This window comes from Diadema setosum, chromosome 20, assembly GCF_964275005.1.
Source record: "Diadema setosum chromosome 20, eeDiaSeto1, whole genome shotgun sequence".
Classification (NCBI taxonomy): Eukaryota; Metazoa; Echinodermata; class Echinoidea; order Diadematoida; family Diadematidae; genus Diadema; species Diadema setosum.
Window position 1 is genome coordinate 28096420 of NC_092704.1, and position 22743 is coordinate 28119162.

The window sequence follows — 22743 nt, forward strand, 5'->3', positions numbered from 1 at the left end:
TACAAAATTCGGGTGAAGGAAAGACGATTGTGGGTGAACAGAGGGAGGAGGTGATATTAACATTATTTTTGTTTGTATACTACAGCCGCCGGTAATAACATCCTTACTCTAATCCTCTTTATTTCACCCTAAAGCTTCTCCTAACCTTCCACGGATATCCCTTTCCCTCCCACACACACCAATTCCTTCGACACTGAAAAACAAAACCTTTGCCAAAGAACAGTATCATGTTTCATCTTGTGCCTGTGCGGAGAAGGATTCAGCAAGCTAATAGACACACCCATATTTACGTTTTACCTTTTCATCACAGAGGTATCTCATTTTTTTGTTTTCATCAAATGTCTTTACAGACAATACCCTGTCCTCTTCCTGCTACGATCCCTGGTATGGTACAGCAAATGTTTCATTTAGTAACGTTTGTATGACTCATACCATATACCACGCCCATGGCTCTGCGCCCCCATGGTACTCAAAATGACCACCCCAGGTAGATTTAGTGAGCCCAACCAACACCTTTATCCCTTTCAAATGATCATTCCTATGTTTGGTTATTTACATGGTCCCTGCAGTGGTTTTCATTTTCTGACACTCAGCATGCTTTGTCATGCCCTTAACATTTTTTCCAATTCAGCTACTACATCACAAAATGGTTCATTTCATGTTGCTGGTGAGAACTGTTAACCCGTTGAGGACGGTTTGGTTTTGCTACAACACGCATTTCCCATAGACACCTGCCCGAGTATACTCGGGACTCGTCCTCAACGGGTTAAGTACACAACACCCACGCTATATGACATTCCTGCCTCCGTGACATTTGCTCCTACTCTCATGAAATATCTGCACGCTAAGCCAAACATAAATTCCACCCACACACATAATCCTAACCCTAACCCTAATCCTCACATCAAACTAAACCTCAAACCCTATCACAACCCGATCCCCAGGTCCTTGGAGAAAATAAGACCAGAGCAATTTGTTGCAAGGGCAAATATCGTGTCACTGACATTCCTACCACTACCACTTCATCCATCACCATGGCAACGGCTACTGCACACCAATGATGAAAAAAAACAAAAAACAAAAACAAAACTTCCTTCCACGTGCGCAATGTATTTCCTTTACCTGGCCCTGCCAAACAGGCATGACGGTATTCTCTGCTATTGTAGTGCGCTGTTGTTGCTGTTGTTGCTGCTGCTGGTTGTGATTATGATGATGATGGTGATGGTGGTGGTGGTGGTCGTTGGTCCTCGGCTGCTCCTTGCCCGGCCGGCGCATCTGGATGCTGAATTTGACGTACGGGTGCGGGTTGAAGATGATCCCCTTCTTAAGGCCCTCAGCCTTCAAGCCTGCATGCATGCAAACACGGAAAAAAAAAATAAATCTTTGATGAGATCGAGATAAAAGAGAAAGAGATGAGATGAAAACATCTCATATATAACACCAAAAATAAAAAATCTAAACTAAACATGTACAAGAGTTCAGTTAAAAAGATCTGTGAGATTTTAGAAAAAAAAGGCAATGATTAATATAAACAATTGTAGGAACAGAAAGAAAAGAATCAAAAGAGGAGAAATGGAGCATATCACTCTACTTCTTAAGAGCAAAGTATTGCATAGATGCTGACACTTCTGACTCCACACAACAATGTAGATGTTGCCACTGAACGGGTGGGATATGAATTACATGTATCAGTCAAACATATTGTTAACCCATTCCTTACCACACCTTGAAAAACCTTCATCCTAGACTCTGCAAAGAACCCACAACAAAAAAGGCAATGGTTACCCCTTTCTGTTCCACAGACTTTGGACAATGTGTACGGCACTGTGATGTTTTCTGTGCTCAGAGCACATAAAGGGTTAAAAAGGAGATTACGCAATATCTGCAGCTGACACACAAACTCTACAAAGCAATCCACAAAATTGCTAGGTGGATGAACATCAAGATGGGTCAGCCAATACAACCAGTAGACAATGATCTATCCTGCGCATCTTCAATCTTTAATCTTCTATGTATCTTTAATGCCACCATGGCACAAAGATATGCTGAGATGACAAGCATGCACTCATAAATGACGATAAACATCTGATTTTTTCCAGTTTCCACACTACGGCACAGACATTCACCCATTCTTCTTCAGGGAAATACAAACCTTGTTTGACATCATGATATACAGGTCCAAAGAGAGGGTGAAAAGTGCAAGCCGGTCATAGACATTTGCAGCACTTGCAACGGATTTGACTGGGAAAAAAAAATGAGCACGGTAAAATACTAACGAGCACTGCAGAACATCCCGCTAGTTTACATCTGACGTAAATACAGACGAATGTGCTTGCCCTTTGTCTTTACCCTCTTTCGCCACAATGTGCGCAAACAAACCGACCTCTCGCAGCGACCAAAGTACACGAACGAAGACAACCCACGAAGCTCCAACGACCAACAACTCACATCCATTCCACAGTCCCTCCCCACCCCCTCCCCACCTCCCTCTACTTAATCACTGGGCAGTATTGGCATTTTTTCCTCTTTCCAGCAGTGAGAAGCCTTAGTAGGGATGCAACTGATAAAAAGATTTTGAACGCCTGCAAGAAGGGAAATGAAAGTCTGGAACAAGATGTTTCCAGTAAGTGAAGATCTATACACATTTTCTTCTTCTTTTTTCTATCTGTACCCATATCTATTCCAAACTTCAGCATTAATATTGTTCTTCTGCTAATACAAACACAACCACACACACACACACACACACACACACAAACACACACACACACACACACACACACACACACACACACACAAACAAACAAACAAAAATACAAGCCAAATCAAATTTACATTTGTCTGGGAGAGATATAGAATCAGTTTACAATCAATCAACAGACAAATATACAGAAAACCTAGACAACGTACTGAGAGCTATTGTAATATTGTGGCAACAATGTGAATAACCGTGGTACACTCACTTATGTTTTTTTTTTTGCTTTGTTTCATTAATAATATGATGCTGATTTCATCTGACAGCAACGAGCATCTGTTATAGACTTTTCTCCACTTTTATTGGGCTTGGTTAAGAGTGAGTCAACGCTACGGAGGAGAGACTGGTACCAAGTTTGTGTGCACCAAATGAGATGTAGTGTATGTGGGGGCCAGGCGAGTATGGGAACAGAAATGGCAGCTTTGGGCAAAAATAAAATTGTTCATTTCTTTTACCATTCCTATTTTGGCTCCTCATGGCGTAGCTGAAGAATTTATACTCAGTATTAAAATACAACTGCTACTAAACACGCAATACATCAAAGGCAGGTGAGTAAGACACACACAGAGACAATACACATAATATCATTAATCCTCAGCATTCCCCGTTAAGTACAAGACACATTTCCTCACACCCCCCCCTTTGAAAGAAAATGAATGAACCCCTAAATGCCTCCACCCCACCCCATCTCCCTTCCCATCTACCTCCATACCATGACACATACTGACACAGACATATATACACATACATCCTCAATCTATAAAGCATCCCCGCTAAGTGCAACACTCCCCCCCCCCCTTCATAAATAAATCCTTAACCATCCCCACCCCACCTCAACTCTCTTCCCATCCACCTCCATATCTTGGGATTGATATGGTGATAGAAATAGACCAGACATCTTCCTGCCTGACTAGGAATTAATCACTTCCTAATTCCAAGGAACTACTATTTTTTTTTCTACCCCCTCACCTCACCATTCTACCTCTTCCTTATATTCCTCCCTATTTTCTCCTCCTTATTGTCGTTTCCTCGTTTTAGTTTTTACAACTGTGACTTCCCATCATGCTGAAGCTCTTCATTCATACATGCTGTCACGACATGTAGGCTTAAAACGAAGAATACTCCGTTCACTTCGGATCAATAGATCACGGAATGACTTCCCGACAGCGCACTACGGATCCGATGGGAATGAAAACGGTGGGGGTGGGGTGGGGGCAAGGGGAACTCTGACTCATACACAACCGTACGTCTGATGCTGAATCACATCACTGCTATGACGGAAATTGAGTTTATGAAATGTATATAAAGATAAACATACAAATATATACAAACAGAGAATATATAAAAATATATATAATATATATGTGCGTATATAATAGTTTTCAATGCAGTATGTTTTCCCACCTGCCTCACGAAATGGAGAAACATTCATACTTCTTCATCACTGTGGCCAAAACTACCATGGTACATAGGATACACAGCATATATCATGAAATTAAATCCAATTATCCTGAAATTTAATCTAAATAATTGTTCTTCTGTGGCACTGTGCACATTTAGAAGGGTAGAGGCATACATATAGGAACATTATAATTTCAATTCCAAATATATGGAAGCTCATTTCAATGGATGACAGGATGGATGGAAGAAGGGATAGTGGGAGTGGTGACGGGACGGACAAATGAGCAGGTGGACAGATGAAGTGCTGGACACTGGCACAAGGTGACCAGGGCCCCATTTCATAAAAGATGTTTGGATAGCAACTCTCGCTGGAATGTCAACTTTCAAAAGTAACAGCCAATCATGATGCTGGATTCTTGTCGTTACCATGACAACTGCCATCCCAGCAAGAGATGCTATCATATCAACTTTTTATGAAATGGGGCCCTGAAGGACTGATGGTGTGTTCCGTGAGAGGGAGAGAGAGAGAGACATGTTATAGATTTACTGTGGATGCAAAATATTTTGCAGGATAATCGAAAGACATTTTGCAAGTGGTTAGATAAGTGATTGGGAATGCGAATATCGGTCAAGCACGTACCGCTGGCATGCGCTCAGCATAGGCGTGCATGTGCACATACAGGTGTAGTAGGCTAGGCATCTGCATGCATCTACTGCCTGCTCAAGTTTGCATATCAATCCCTTGGTGGGCTGATTTTGTTATAACGCGCATTTCCCATAGACACCTGCCCAAGTATACTCGGGACTAGTCTTCAACGGGTTACAGTACATCACTCTCATAATCAGCATTCATGTAACTTGAGGTCGATATTTTGGTGGGTTGTTAACTTTGCAAATTTTTTTGACTCGCAAAATTCATGAAATATTCAGCATCTAATAGAAAAGCAGCGAGAAAGAACAAATGAGATATTGAATATAGATGGATAGATGGATAGAAGGATGGAAGGATGGAAGGAAAGATGGAAGAAAAAATGGATGGACAACAAGATCGGTTTGATAATGGATGTATTAATAGTGTATGATATCTCCATAGAGGATGGACAACATCTGCACAATGCTAAAATGCACTAAATAAGAATCTTTACAAATTATAAGTATGTAATATCTTATGCTTTCAAACACAGTTAACAGGTATATTTTGTAAATGAAAACATATATTCACTAACAAAGGTCCTATATGAAACTGGTAAAATGGAAGTTAATTGGCTATGCTATAAAATCAAAAAGCATTTGCAAAAGCACATAATCTTCAGAAATAGACAACAAACTTATTGTAATCTCAGATGAAGATCAGAAGATGGTATTTTCCTTTTGAAGCAATTAAAGAAAGTATCACACTATGTTCACATCTTAGGCAGATAGCGGTTATACCCACTATCATCGTGGACTTAATGTACAAAACCATCCAACTGCCTGTTGCACAAGGCTAACTAGCTAAAGCCTAGCAGCTCTGACATGTACATACATTCCAAATGTGGGGCTACAACACACACACACAAACACACACACACACACCACACTGTTTAAATACACAATGTCACGCATGTCTACTTTACTGACTGAAGATCTCTACAATTTGACTGAAGACAACAGCATAACCTACAGAGGACAGGCAAAATAACGGCTGCCTTTAAATACATTAATGTGATTCCAAAATCATGGCACACAGAACATCAATTTTTTTTTTTTTATACTTTACAAGAATCTGTGTACATCTGTGTACAACGCGCATTTCCCATAGACACCTGCCCGGGTATACTCAGGACTCGTCCTCAATGGGTTAAAGACAAAGTTTACCATTTGCAGAAGAAACAAAATCCCAGCATTAGTGCTTTAAAATAATTCTAAAATGTGAGTTAGGGATAGAAACAACCATTGTAAAAATTTGAATCTGTACAATCGATGTTAAGTATTGTCAAATACACAAAATGTGAACAATAGTTATAATAAAACTAAACCGTCTACAGTTATGGTTTAATGAGAAATATACTAACATCTCCTTATATTCTATGCTTTATTGCAAAAATTGCAGATGGTAGGATGTTTTGTGACACAACAGACCTAAACATATGCAACAAATGTGATATCCTGAACATTTTTTAAATCACTGCTCCCAAAGGTAAACTGGACCTTTAATGGGTTAAAGCAGCACAGCCAAACTTGTGATAAAATTGCAAGGGGTGGGGAAGAGTTGATTACAATCATGCATTGTTACATAGTTTACTGAACTCACACCATGCCTCCAGATAATGCTCAAACAGCACCAGGGAATGTGCTGTGAAGGCTGCGAGGGGATATTGTATCAATGACATACAGCTGTTTCCACGGCTACTTGTTGAGGCCTCTACACAACTGATGTACACGCCTACCAACAATAATGCAATCCATTGTAGCTCCCACACATTACCAGCACGTAACCATCTGGCCCTAATCATAGTACACTCATCGCTTATTACCTTTCTTTGCCAATAACACCAAGCACAAACAAAAAGACACCCACACAACAGTGAAATTCTCTCCCTGGGAAACTGCTCATATGGACAGCGCATACGGAGAAACAAAGAAATTAAACCTGCATGCAATAAAAAACAGACAGTTAAAACGAGGCAAATACACGTGTGATGTCAAAATAGGGATACTCACGTCCATTAGCCCCGTAAAGAGCATACCTACACAAGCTGTATAACCTCACAAGGGCCTAATAGAGGGGAGCGCTACTGTGTACACCTGATACGATTAACTCAAATGTCTGATGCCAGCGTAATCAAACTAGGCCCCTCACGGAGAGCGGAGACAGCTTTCGATTTCTGCATACCCAGCTTGTAATTTGGACTTTCTCTCGATTTTTTTTCTTTTCAAGGGAGGGGAGAGAGGGGGGCATGGTACAGTTTTGTTCTCTCTCTCTCCCCCTCTTTCTTTGACGCTCACTCTGCCTTTCTCCTCCCCCACCCCCCCCCCACCCCCTTACGCCGCAGAGAGTTAGCCAGATTCAAAGTTCACGCATGACAATATTGGCGCTGGAATTACATCCACACTACACTCGTTCTATACACGACCGTTTCTGTGTGTACATTATGTTATACTGTGTATTTTTGCAAAACCACATAATGTCTGCAATACTGTCTACTGCTGTTCCTGGTGCGGATGCGCACTGTGTGCGGCGCGTACGTCTCGTGGTCGGGGGAGCCGAAACGTGCGCACACAGCCAAAAGCGATTGTGTTACAAGTGATCCTCTCGGTTTGATTGAGTGCATTTGTTTTAAGGACGTGGAGTGGAGTTGATGAGGGAGACAGCGTGAGCATGTGAGAAGCGACGGGGGGGGGGGGGGGGGGAGAGCATTAAAAAAAGAGGGGGAAAGAGGCACAAATAGGCAGACATGATGAAAGAAAAGTGGTTGAGGGGTACAAGGGGAAAAATTTTTTAGCATTCTGATGAAATGTCTTCCATACACTTGTAGTATATATGGGGGATGGCTGACTCAAATAAACAGGCATGGTGTGAAACCGAGTTGCTGTGTAGTCATTCATGTACCATTGAACTAAACAGAGCCTTTCATTTCACAGCATCTACTGCCTTGGATTTGAGATAAGGGGTTTCAGTGGATGAGTAACAAGTTTGAAAGAGCAAAACAAAAATATACCAGGTAGCTCTTTGCATAGATGACATCAAACATGGTCCTCATCATTCATAGAATAGGATAGAGAACCATGGGATGGACAATAATTACTACATTACTGATATGATTTCTCTCTTGTAAGAAGAACAATTAGTGTAATCTAAAGCAAATATTACTCCATGGAAGAGCAAACATGTCCTTTAAAATCAACAATCCAACCATTCTCCCCTTCCACTTCAAATTAAAAGCACTTCTCAATTCATTTCACCGTTCCCATGCAATTAGTCTGTGGAGCGGTTCTGGAACACATAGTCATGATACAGCAAGGTTATTAAATATCCATGACACAAGCCAATGAGATAACAGCCTTTTGATACGAGGATGGTGGGTATGTTTGTAGATACAAATGTGTGCATTTAAGTGTGTTGGATGGGGGGGGGGGACACACTATATTGTATTGCAATAAAAGCATTTAAGTTTTTGTGACATTAGTAATCCACAACCACAAGGCCTACGAGTATGTGGGAATTGCCACATGCTGTGCCTACACAGTATCATTTCATGTTTCAAAGAATGGAAACACATTTATGAATGACATGATAACAAAGTCCAGAGTTTTTATTTGTTCGTTTGTGTTTGCTTGTTTGTTTGTTTGTTTGTTTGTTTTTCCATGCCGACCTTATCTATAACATGATATTGATTCAGGGTAAAAACTTCCCTGGTCTTTCTGTTGGAATCAGAGTATGCGATATAAATTTAGATTATGCCATAAGCCCATCAGGCCTTTTAATTCTCTATGTCTACTGCATGCATGCAAATTTGACACTGCGTGATTATGGTTTATGTTAAAAAAAGTAAAAAGGATTAAAATGAGACAATTATCGGCTCTGTTTAAACATGGCTCTCCAGAATTATCACCTGGATACCCAAGGACAAACAATGTCATTTTGATTCATTAAGCCGGCGCCCCTCGGCTGGTGGAGTGGGCGTCATAAGTGGAGCTCTGAAATGTGCCGTTGCTAGCAAACACCATGTATGAAACGGAGTCCAAATTTAGTCTTCAGTCAAGTCGATCCTCTGCTCCTGAATCAAGCCAAGCACAGCGTGACGGTCATGGCCCCAGTAAATATTGTTTAAAACAAAAAGCAGATGAGGATGGTATTAAAGGTAAATGGTTTCTGAATGGTTCCTGCTGGTGTCCACAAACTTCTAAGTGGTTTAATAACCTTTGATGAGCTTTTTTTTTTCCAGAACAATTCAAGATGTTCCCTTCATACGAACATTTGATATAAGACATCCAGTTGTCTTTTTTTCTTTTCCTGATAATTCTCTTTTAAGAAGACAAAGCCAAAAACAAAAGAGATGCTGAAATGCCGTAAAATGGACAGAGCACATTTGTGATTTAGCATACGTGTAAGCTATTAAAAACAAAAGTCATTCAACTTCCCTCAAACTTTCACTGGTGTCTTTTACTTTATAAACCCTTTTGCATTCACCTATTCCACATTTTGGGGAGCTTAACCTTTGTATGTTCAGCATGATTACAGTTCATATTATATGGAACAGTAAATGAAAAAAGTTGGCACACAAATCAAAAGAACAGCACACATAAATATCTTTGCAACCCAGGGTGAGCACAAGTCAAATCAACTAGATTTCCCCATTCACTGAAGTTAAAACTGTAAGATTCATTTGAACAGGTAAAAAGAAGAAAAAGGGGTTTGCTGTCTCAGAAAAGCATGAATGGATTTATAAAAGAAATTCTAAAAATAATAAAGCCACAAATGGAAGGTATCAAATTATGACTCATTACTATCAAGGCTGACCTGATGTTAAAAGTTGAACACTTTCTATTTTTCATCCTGAAGGTGACATGATATGTACAAGAACAGAAATGAGATGGAAATCATGAAATCTTGTGGTTTGCGGTGATGGAAACAAATTGCTGCTTTGAGGTAAAAAAATTGGCATATTTCATGTGGTTAACATATCCGGCTTTATCTTTAAAGATCATTACACTGATTGAGTTTGGCAAATATGGCCTTCTATCCCTCATGCTCCATGAAAGTTTTTTTTTTTTTTAATTGTTGTCGACAAAACAGAACCTAAAAATATTCTGTCTGAGGAACATATCATGCAATTCAAAAGCATTCTCATTTCATGGACTTGAAAAGGACTTTAAAGACACACACACACACACACACACATACACACACACATACATACATACATACATACATACATACATACATACATTTCCTATATATTTCCCTTTGACAATCTCTATACTAAAGCCTATGGGGTATATCAATTTTGCAAGGAGTGCATGGGGCACATAATGTTAAATTTTGTAATCATACACATTCACATTCTTGTCATATCAACTGCAGTGAAAATTTTTCCAGTCATTCCAAGATTGCTGGAATCATAGTTTTTGACACCACTTTCGTGTTTTTACTTTGCTTCCACAAATTTCTGATGTCTTCTTTTTGCATGATTTTGAAATAATACAAAGCTTTGAATAATAAATGTTTAGGACTGTCCCAAACTGTACAAATAGAAGAGGCTCTAAATCATAGACAACAAACCAAAAATAAAAATGAAAATGAAAGAAGCATCATTTTGATAATTCTTTTTGACAGGTAGTGCCAGAATAGAAGCAGGTAGCTGACAAGGTAATGAATTTTCCATTTCCGTTCCGTTTCTCCTCAGCGTGGAAGCAATTCATTACCTCTAGACATGGTATGGATGGCAAAGTAAAAAGCACAGTGGAAAAGATCCATGTCCATCACATATGGTGTAAATAGATTTTTCACCTTCATGAAGGTTGTACCCACATCCACCTTCTTTATGAAATAGAAAGCCTGGCACAAAGACTAAGTGATACCCAAATGGTTTGTCAGTATCAAACTCATACATGATTTGAACAGGTTAAACAGTTTAACAGGATAATGATCTTTAAAACGTCAGTATAAAGTGCGTTGGTACATGTGGTCGTTTCGCAGAATTCAAGCCCCAAAGAGACAAACTTTCAAACTGTCAACTAAGTGATACCCAAATGGTTTGACAGTATCAAACTCATACAATATCATGATTTGAACAGGTGGTTGTGATAATGATCTCTTAAACGTCAGTATAAAGTGCGTTGGTACATGTGGTCGTTTCGCAGGACGAGCAAGCCCTAAAGAGACAAACTTTCAAGCAAGGTCAAACATTGCTATGTCTGTTGAAAAGTGCCCAAGCACATCCCAGTGTCCATTTCACAGATTTGCATCTAAATTCTGACTGACCCCTCCCACCTATACATAACAGACTACGGAAAATGTAAAGGTGAAAAGCTCCATCCCACTCTTCCCCCCCCCCACACCCCCCCCCCCACACACACACCCCCCCCCCCCCCCCCCCAGCCCAACCCCTTTTAGGCCAAATTGTATTTATCTGCTTTATTGATAACACAGTAACACCTGTTTACACACCTTATCAGTCAGGTTTTTTCCATTTCCTTCCACAATATGGCTGTATGTTTTGTGTTCTCACACATACAGTCTATATAATATTATGAATCAATATCTAAAGGAAAAAAAAAGACTATAATGTACTTTTTTGTCAAAAGAGCAATTATACTATGTGACTACTTTTAATCTCTTTATGAACTAAAAGGTTTTAGCTACAGTGACCAAACTGACATGATGTATCACAGAATCAGAAATCAAAATATTCGAGATTGGCACAATGTGCATTTTTAGATGCACCTTGTTGTTGCAGCGACTGTTGACTCTGTCTGCTGATGAAAAACAAACAAACAAACAAACTAACATACAAGTAAAAACTCCTCTGCATGCACCATTGATTTGTTTGATTCCAGAGGTCTTGTCATGCCTTGTCTAAGGAGCTTCATTTTACCCTTCCCTACAAGATCCTGGAATCTCCACAGGCTCTGCACAGGGTCTACAAAAAGGCTCATGCATGTCATGAATTAAGCTGCAATCAATTACCACCTGTATTTCTTCCATATCTCAAGCTTGGTGATGATACATTGGTACTGAAAACACAATTCTGGGCCTCTTTTAGGATGCACTTTACTCTCTCCAGATGACTACTTCCTCAAATTTAAACACTAGCAGCACAGACAGCTTGCCACAGGTAATGACTGAGCCAAAGTCATGGACTTGCATCCCTCTCCCCAACGACGACGATGCGGGGCCGTCTCCCTGGAGCACCACACCTCCGAGATACACCAGCTCCCGATGAGTCATCCGGCGTCACTGAACCCATCCTCCTCTGCACCGAGGTACCCACGGCGAGCAGACTGTTGCATCGCTCTCTGCGACCAACGAGCATCCACTAATACAATACAACAGACTCCAAAACCATTGCACCTTTCCTATGACCGTTAAATTTTACATATTCCTCGCGCGCTTTTTGTTCAGGGTGTAACTCGGTAAGGTAAAGACGCTAGTTATCCATCCGATTAATTTTCAGGCCAGAATGGAAGCATTATAGACAAAGTCCTGATGTACATCCATTACATCACATGACATCATGGCCATCTTCACAATCCACTTGTATTTGTCGTGATTATGTTCCCTGTTTCTAACAAGAGAGGGCAGTATACAACTGTGCATGACTATTGGAAAAAAAAGTCTAGTTTTTGTTTTACTCATCAGCATATTCCTCAATAAACAAGTGAACACATAGCACATTTTTCTCAGAATGAAAAAAATATGACACTGACATGACATACACTTAATACACCAATATGTAATGAATTACACTTGTATATACACAGCTGAGTGACACCCTGATGTGTGTTTTTTGTCAAATGGGTACAAATTTGGCAAACAATTTTGCTCCTCTTTCTCTACCCAAACCATTGGTTACAAAACAGAAATATACAATATGAAGGTACCAAGCCAAAAGAACTTTACTTGTATGGAAAATAAAAATATCCATCACTTTCATTGCTGGGCATCTGAAGGTGATTTAAAATTTGTATAAAGGAGAATGCAACAATGATCTTCATATTGTGATTGTGGACATATAATCTCGGAACTTCACTGGACTATTTGCCAAGGTAGCCTGGAGTGAAGACTACACCTTAGCTGTCAAATCAGAAGCCTCCGTGCCATCTCCAGTGTTACGTGCGATGACAGAACGGCTGAACGTGGGACTGGAATAGAAACCACAGCACTTGATCAGCGGGGAATCCAACTGTCAACAAGCAGACATGTAACCAGCCAGCCAGTCCCTCTTGAGGACTGTGCACGATCTGGTCACAAGGTGGCAGCAGACAAGATAGTCCCACGGCCTGACAAAACCAAGTCTTTTTCTCAACAATAGGGTGAAGGCCTCTTCAGATAAGTACATCACACACTTGCATTGGTAGTGGGAGCTAAGCTGGACATTCTCTATCTTCTACTAGCCCATTAGGAAAATTTGGTTGCCCAACACAAGTGAGAATATGGGTTTGTGTACACTTGCTCTAAATAGATCTTCTTCAGTCGTTCCCATGTCAACTACAAAATGACATGATAAAGCCACAAGGCCCACCACTTTTAGACACTATTCAAATACTGTTTTACAAGGTTGTCAGTTATGAAAAGTGATGAAGATACATCTTTGATCCTTCCATACTATCAACAACAGTTTTGTTCACTCTGAGCTGGCTTAACTTTAAGCTAACTTGAATCTTATTACCAGATACTTCAATTTGATGACACTTGAGCCCATATTGGAAGTTAAACCCAAGTTAGGGACAAAAGGAATGTTCTTAAAGTTTACTAGCTAACTTTAAGATATCATCCATGTTCCTATCTACAATATTTCTTGTGGTTTATAAAGTTGTTAATGGATAGCCCAACATCAAAATTACCCCCTGCACAGTGTCACAGTTAGCTATGTCTATCAATGTGAAGACAGTTGTCAATGAAACTCATGGTTTAAAAAGCTTTATCCCTGCTACTGCTGAACCACTTCTGGTCTAGATGAAAATATTAAACTGTTTCATCGCCTAATATTCCGACAGAGAATACCATGGGTCTGTATTCTTGGTGTGTTAATGACCACAGCTCATTATTGATCACCATTGGCAGTTAAATAATGTTTTTTCTATACTTCAAATTCTGTGGGAAAACTCACTAGTATGCATAAAACCGGAGGTCACTGCAGGCGGTGCATCACACTTAAAATTCTTAATCAATAATTGAGTGATACTTGTTGATGAAATCTACAACACTTATTAAAATCATTGATCATAAGCACCCTGTTAACAAGCTCATAATTAAGGAGCAATTTTCATGTGTAATCCATGTTACAAAGACATAAGATATCCATCTCAATGTCAGTAGAATCAGACTAAATTCACTTTTAAAAAAAAACGAAATTGCAGGAGCCATCACAGTTACCTCCTCCCCCTCCACTACCAACATTCCCCTCTGCAACGATCCTCTTAAGAGTTGTCGGAGAAGAATGCGCTTCCCTTGCCATCTCTCGTTACCCCCACACACCAGGCGAGAGAACTAAACAGGTGGCGACCAGAGAACCTCCGAATAAAACGCCTGCCAAGTGGGGAAACCGCAGTGAGAAATAACCTCTTCAAGGCTCATTGTGGGTATTACCGTGCGCACACCGTACACCACATTTGCGTCACCGGAGTGCAGCAATTCCTTCTGACTGGTGAGATCCTTGAGGGGGGGAAGATGGCAGGTTTGGTTTCGCCCCGATGCTCGCTTTCTGTGGGAGCCGGCACGGAAGTTGGCGGATGACGAATAGAGGCAAGCTCATGATGAACTCGTAGGACCTTGACTGGTGACGGAATGAGTTTGCGATGTAGTTCATCTTTTTTTCTTTTTTTTTAAGCCATCTTGAAGGAAATCCTCACCACTCTTAGAAATCTCAAACACAAAAAAGGGCAGCAAGGTGGCTCAACGGGTAGCATATCTGCCTTACAATCGAATGGCCCTGGTTTGGGTTAGGGCTAGGTGACCAAGCACTCGGCTGTAACTCGACATGCTCCCTCATTTATAGCATTCAGGTAGTTCCTCCAAACTTGACCAAATTGTAAGACTGAGCCTGCCCACTCAGGCACAACCATGTTCCTATATTTTAACACCTTGGTGACGCAATAATGATTGTGTGATTAGTCAATCAATCTGCGTGTCTGTCTGCCCGAACTCGATTTGCAGAGGGCGAATGCATGCCACTATAAACCTCCACGGGTGGTCAGTGATATTTGTCCAGGGTTTTCGAGATAGTGCACCAATACATACATGCAAACTGAATCCAATGTGCCATCAGAATGAAGTGAACAGAGTCAGCAGACCCAAATAGCTTGTGAAAATGGAAGTCCAGGAAAACTACCTGTACATGGAAAAAATAAAATTGTCTGAATGCATCAGTAGAGGAGAACCCTGTTATAACGAGGACCTAAGAACCAAGACGATTACCTTTTTACCTGGTTTCTCACTATATCAGCGTACAGATGAAGAAATGCAATGAAACGGGACCTGCAAAACCAGCTTGCTATAAGAGGGTCTTGTTGTATCCGACCTCTTTATAACGAGGTTCCACTGCACATACATACCTCAACACAAACCTATCTCAAACACCTTTTTCAATATTCCAAAGTATTATTTCATGCTATGATTATGCTCAAACACCTTTTTCTATTTTAGATTAGGCTCAACATGGACTAGATCACTTTCACTGGCCCCAAAGTCCTTGAAGGAAGGAGATCCCTGATGAATAATCAGCCATCAGTATCACATGACTCCTGGCTGGCCCTGAGGTCAACGTCTTCAGAATGACCCAAGAAAATTCTTGTCTGTAAATAGCTCCTGGACTCACGTTGTGTCATCATGGCTGTGAAAGCCACCTTGGGGGGGGGGGGGGGGGCCTCCCTTTTCTTTATATTGTTTTGAGTGTTTTCACTTTCTTTTTATATTGTTTTGAGTGCTTTCACTTTGCTTTGTTGCTGCTCTGCTTTTGTTTGTTTTCTTTTTGAGATGCGGTCGAATCCCCCCCCCCCCCTCCAAGCTGTTAGATCCATGTTCTTGGGGCAGTTTATGTTTGGGACAACTGAGCAGTATAAGGTTTCACTCTTCAATGCCTAACAGTCACGAATAAGAGTGATCATGTACGAGTATTTGAAAGACAATATTGTATGCGCCATATATTTCCTGAAATTTTTATTTTTCCCAATTTCGCAAGTCGGGTACAGTATTCATCGCATAATCGGGCATCTGATAATCGGGAACCTCGCTTAAATGACATACGCTTCCCAGAAACATTTCCAATGCATGTTATTTTCACTGGATAATCGGGCGGGGACCTCTGATAAACGGGACAATTTTTCTTCAAGCGATCTTTGATTTTGTTGATATTTTACACAAAAAATCTACCAAAATACCACAACAATATTTCAAAGATTCCCTATCAGTTGTCGTTTACATCAAACTTACAAAGCAAGCTTCGGTCCGGTTTGTTTTGACCTCCGTCCATCCAGTACACGTACATTTCAGCTCGCTGCCCGCCTTCGCTTCTCTGTACATGTGTATATATGGCGAGCTAGATCGCTACATATTGACAACACATGTACAGTGCAGTGATCGCGGCAAGTAAACAATCAAGCCGTGATGATTGAATGATTGAAGGACTTTTCATTGACGTTCCCACATCAGTTTTGGGTAATCATTTCCCATGGTTGTGGATATGTATTTATACGGAACGCCCTACGTGTCCAAGAATTCAACGAATGTTTAAGAAAGTGCTAGCTTTTAATCCACATATTTTGTGTTTGAAGAGAGGTGACAGAAGAAGAACCCGGTTGCGATTACTCTACATCATTGCGAGAATGGGAGAGCTAGAGGGTCGCGCCGAGGGGTAGCGTGGTTGTGTATTCATGTACATGTACAGTACGTCAGTATGCATGTGTGCGTGTGTGTGTGTGTGTGTGTGTGTGTGTGCGCGCACTACATGTACATGTCGTATGCCGTTAGTGTATGGTAAGTGCTCATCGCGAAATCGGGCACCCCGCTTAAAGGGGCCGTGTTTGCTACTCCCAACCTGTCCCGATTATGCGATGAATACTGTACTACTTATCTACAAACAAGTAAAAATATTAACTCTGATCCCTACATGAATGCCACATGCACACAAACATTTCTCCATTCACTGATTTACTCCACGATCGCAAATGGTTTTTCATCATTTGCGAAATTGTCGGAAAGTCTCCATTCACAAACAATTAGAGACGCTAAATAGGCCTATATGCAGCACACTGTAATCACTGTGGGACCAACACATCTGCAATGTAGATGAAAACAGAGAGAAAACGAGAAAAGCAGTAGATGTGGAAACCTAAGTTACAAGTGTGATAATTTTTCTCTCACACGCGAAACATACTGATACGAACGCAGAGTTGCTGATAATTAGGCTTAAAGTTCTAATGATTGCGGTGAGGCAAATTAGAATCTGTCTCTATTTGACAATTAGATAAACATATTCGAGGTTTAGTTCATTTTTTCTAATTGGTTTTCTGGTACTGTAAAAGTGGCGTCAACATGAGCACTATTTGTCAAAATGAAGTACCAGTTCCACTTTCATCTCAGCAATTGCCATATCCTGAAAATTGAAAGTTGTTGTCTTGCAGAAAAAAATGAATCAAGCACGAAGAAGATAACATGTTGAGAATGTCACTTTGCGTAATTGAGGTCCATTGTTTGCCAGTTTTCTCCGGAGAAGCGATCACCCTTGGTATAAGTGATTCCATTTCCATGCAACCCTCCCCCCCCCCCCCCCCCTGCTAGCTTGCTCGCGCCAATCTCGTACTCCTTGGAATCGGGGTAGATATTTGGGAGATTGCCGCAGCCAAATTCGCGCCTTCCGCCGCAGTTGTCGTTCTCCTAATCGCCGTAATGCGGGTGAGAAGGGAATGCTTCCGAATTGTCATGCAGATGTCGTGTGCATTCATACTGGAGTAGCTGCATCCTTTTTAATCGTCATTATGGATAAACATCACAAACCTCTAAATTAGGATGATAGGAACAGCAACAAGCAAGGATTCAGCCATTCACTGTAAACACTTTTTTCCTAATGTGAAAAATACTCATCTCCTAAGTTATACAATCTGCTTCTAATTCTGCACAATATAACAGTCAATGTTTCTCAGTTCACATCTTTGATCCCTCAATAATAATAATAATAATAAACCATATTTATATGGCGCATATCACAAAAATAGATTAATCCCCCGGGCTTGACATACATTTTCTTTCTCTCCAATGGTCCACTAAAATCTTAAAATCTGAAATTTTGGTAGCACGAAAAAGACATATCTTAGCCAAAAATAGAGGAAACATAACAATCAATTTTGAGTCTTAGTTGCCCGATAGGGCCACCAAATGGTTAGTTTTTGGAAATTCGGTGGCCCAACATTAAGTTTTGTAGGCCCTGGGCCACTACTGATGTTGAGCCCATGTGAACACTCTCCATCATCTCCTTCCTCAACCCCAGCCTTCCTCCCCCCCCCCCCCCCCAAAAAAAAAAAGGAGAGAAAATTTTGGGATAATACTCCATTTTGTCTACTCAAAGACCAAGATTGTTTATACTGTGTTTTCCTAAATGGAATTGATGTGCATCCTATCTCTTGAACCAAACCTTTTCTGTTCATTTCTCTTTCTTCTTTCTCTTTGTCAGATTTTACCGATTCCATGACATTTGCTCCTGCAGCAATTGCTCCCATGAAATATCTGCATCCAAGCACATAAATTCTACCCACATACATAATCCTAATTCTAATCCTTACATCAAACTAACCCTAAAACCCTCTCACAACCCTAACCCTAAAACTAATAATAGGACTGGACCACTTGTCGCAGAAGCAAATGTTGTGTCACCAATTTTACAAATTTATGCAGAAACACTACATTGCATATATCTGCGGTAATATGCCTATAGAAATGCCATTTATTATCATTATTATCATCATTTCCTTCCAAAAGGTCCGTCAGCATTGAGCTTGGCCCCGGAACAACTTTGAGTACAAAAGCTGGTAAAATCTCCCAAAAGTCACAATCATCAAAAACTCACTAGATTTTCCATTGGAGAGAGAAAAAAAAAATCACACAAAGTAGAAGATACCTGCAGTCTCTTTAACAATTTCATATGGCAGGTTTGTATCTGCAACTTTTGATTCACTAGTAAAGCAAAAAAAAAAATAATTTTACAAAAAAGACAGACAAAAAACAAAGACAGAGACAGACAAAGCTATTGGCACGAGTGTGAACGCAACCCGAGATGAAGCAAAGTTTCATTAACCATGCAACACTTCACATCCGGCTGAGTTCAGAGTGTAAATCTATTTCTTCCCATTCATTACTGGAGAGGTCAGGATATCAATTTTCTGACCTTGACACCGGGAGACTATTAAAAAAAGAAAGAAAGAGAGAAAAAAAGGAGGAAAAGAGAAGAGGAGAGAGAGAATTAGAAAATAGAGAGAAAGGCAAACAAAATAATGAATACATGAATATTTTGAGTAGCCAAACAGAGATAGCGCAAGAAAACAGTGAGGAAAACAACATAATAAGATTATGATGCATACCTCACACATAGATGCTCAGCAAAGAAGTGTAGAAAGAGATAGAAAATACAAAGACAAAGAAAAAATGAACATTTGGAATTTCTTAATTATCAGAAACGATGCCCTGAACAAAAAAAAAGAAAAAAAGATGCACAAATCAAGCAATTGTAATGTATTATTTCTTTAGAATAAGGAAAGGCTATGAAGTTGACAAATAAGGCAAGTCTTTCATGATTCATCAATACTTGGAAATCTATTTAGAGCCAAGATAAAACTAACGCAATATTTAAAGAAGGAACTTTCCTTGACATAACAGTCAACAACGTGAGTATGTCAAATTCTAAAGAAATAGCACTATAGTATCATAAAGACAGACAAAATGTTGAGACATGTTGTAACAGATGGTAAAAAAAAAAAGAAAAGAGTTGGGGTAGGTCTGGGGAGATGAGGGAGGGGGAGGGGGTGGGTAGAGTGCTTTTCGCGGTGCTAATAAAAGCATCAAGATTCACAGTTGTCAAACCACTAATGAAAAACTTCCACTGCGTGTTCTAATTCGGCAGGAAGGTATTATAATATAACACTACATTCCCCTCTTTAGTTCGTGTGGACACACACACACATGCACACACACACACACACACTCCCTCTCTCTCTCTCTATCGCTCTGTCTCTCTCTCTCTCATAACACTCAACATTTGAACAACTGTCTGACTCTGTTTTTACACGACACATTCCAGCAAGATATTGATGTCTAATTTATGACACTTTCAGGCTACAATCAACCTTGAGTTCCTATTAAAAGAAAAGAAAATCACTCTTTTGCCCCACCACGACTCTGAACTCTCTACAAGTTTACTTCTAAGCATCTCTTGGTGTCTCATGCACTTACGTCACTGAATCTTGGCGCATCTCTGTGGTAACAGGTCAATGAAAAAGATAAATGTAACAGCCAAGCAAAATGTTTGAGGAAAAAAAAAGCCCTCTACATATGTGTGACATCTTGTCAATTCATTTCCGTGGCCAAAATTTGATTGAATGTACGTGGAAGTATCCTTCATTTGTTTGGCACCTTTGTGTCCGTTCTTCGATAATAAGGTTAACATGACTCGGTGCCAAATCGTAAATTAAGACATTAAATGCCCACCCCCGACTTCACAACATTCAACTGAAAGGTGTGTAATACTACAGTGTATATTAAACACCATACATCTAACCATTCTAAGTCTTCACGAATCATGACAACATTGTGAGAGGTTAAATTTGTGTTCCAGGAGTGCAGTTCTAGTGGAGGTTGTGTGATGTCATATTGTGCCCTTCATAATACACAGCGTAATATTTGGTGTGTGGATTCTACACTGTGATGTGAGAGGATCACACAGTGTTACAAAACAGTGTTCCCACCAACAGCCTGCCATGATCTCTTATTTTACTAACAAGTCAAATTAAAAAGACAGATAATACCCTTTAACAGACAGTAACTGTCTATGTAAACATCTGACAAAAATATCTTTGTTGCAGTTCCAATTAAAAAAAAAATTGTAGGTTCAATAAAATTCTTTCTGAATACATAGTGTGATGGCTGGCATGGGGTGATCACAGTGTGAAAATACTGTAACCTTTATACAGTGAAGATGTCTCCATTATGTCTAGAGGTCAGTCTGTGGTCACTTTTAGTGACCAGAATGTACAAGCATTTGTGAAGAAAAGTTCAGTGGAAGAAGGAGGAGGAGCAAAAATAGGGGGAAAAGAAGAATTGGAACATTTTTAGCTGAATTGATGGGATAGGGGGACTGGGATTTGGTTTGAAAAAATAAGAGAAAAATCTTGAAACTTGTCTCACTCTTAGCGCACCTGTTGCATAGCACACCAGGAAGGAAGCTACCAAATTGAACATGACCAATACTCCTATTCATAGGGCGGATTGTGGCTTACGCGGGCGATAATCTGCAACACTTGTTCTCCATACAGAGAAGGCCTGTGATAGGGTAGGGGAAGTCTGATTTCATTCCTATAGACACACACACACACACACGCACGAAACAGGACCCAAGTGACAGCTTCATCTAAATAGCATCTCAATCCGTCTAATCATTGTCATCTTTACAAGAGGTTTAAGTCATCAATGGTTTGGACACTTTCTTTTGCGTCCACCACAAGCTGTAGACCTGATGTGGGCAGATGATTTCAACATTTTTTATTCACTTGCACTTGTACCATCTCCTTTAGACTAGCCCCATTCACATTTTATACCACTGGCTCACTTGCTATTAACCCAGAGTCATACAGCAAAATCATTGCTCCTCTGCTGGTATCATAGGTATTCAACACATCAACACTGTACATTGAAACCGACACGCCTCTATTTATAGCATTGCGTGTAAAGAACGAACTTTCATGCATGAGACTATGCACAGTGGTTTTGCAATTTTCACTGGGGATTTGATGATGTCAAAATATTACTGAAAAAAAACCCAATAATAAACAAGATCAACAGCAAAACAATGATACCGTAGATTATAAATGGCACATAGGAAAAGCACCATGTGCATTTCACATGTATTTTCAATAGAGGATAGGGGTGTTGGTGTCAAAGTACGTCATAACTGACCGCGTCAAAATAACAACCCGCACGTTCGAAGCAGATATCTTGCAGCCTGTATCGAAATTGCATTTTTAATGCATGCTTGTGAATTACAGAGTATTTTCTTTACATGTGATTAAAATTTCAGGCAAATAGTGAGATATTTTAAGTATCTATTGATAGAAAAACATTAGGGTGTTGATGTATTGGACACCATGTACTGGACACCCAACTATACTACCCTGACCACTGGGTCTTTAACCCGTTGACGACGAGTCCCGAGTATACTCGGGCAAGTGTCTACGGAAAATGCGTGTTGTAGCAAAATCAGTCCATCCTCAACGGGTTTACTTTTGCACTTGGGGGAAAAAACCCTCTCGTAACCATCCACAAGTTCTGCGTTGAAGCATTGTGTGACAGAGCAAGTCACCTCTCATTAGAGCTGGAGGATTAAGCACAATCAGCACCGCTGTGCCTCGTACTTGGTGCGGAATATTTTGCGGTTTCGCCGCAAATTTTACGTCCTTCCATCTCTCCAATGTTATTTTCTCATTCGTGCGGAGATAATATAAGCCACATGCTACTCCTTTTTTCGGCGAACATTCACAATCTTGACTGCATAACTCTAGGCCAAATTACTTCTGAACACACTTCCTGCCGAGCTCTTAGTCCCCCATCCCCCTTTTTTTCTTAAATAAGTTATTCTGAACTCAAACTGTCTTCAAAACAACCACAAGAGGGATGGCAGCTT

General features: G+C 40.2%; 1 protein-coding gene across 1 annotated transcript in view; it reads right to left on the reverse strand.

The window, feature by feature from the left end:
- Positions 1 to 22743, reverse strand: part of LOC140243740 (E3 ubiquitin-protein ligase HECW2-like) — a 161455-nt gene that overhangs the window by 54364 nt on the left and 84348 nt on the right. Inside the window, exon 5 of the mRNA XM_072323405.1 lies at positions 1123 to 1346. Within this exon, the coding sequence (XP_072179506.1) occupies positions 1123 to 1346 (224 nt within the window). The remainder of the gene's footprint in view (positions 1 to 1122; positions 1347 to 22743) is intronic.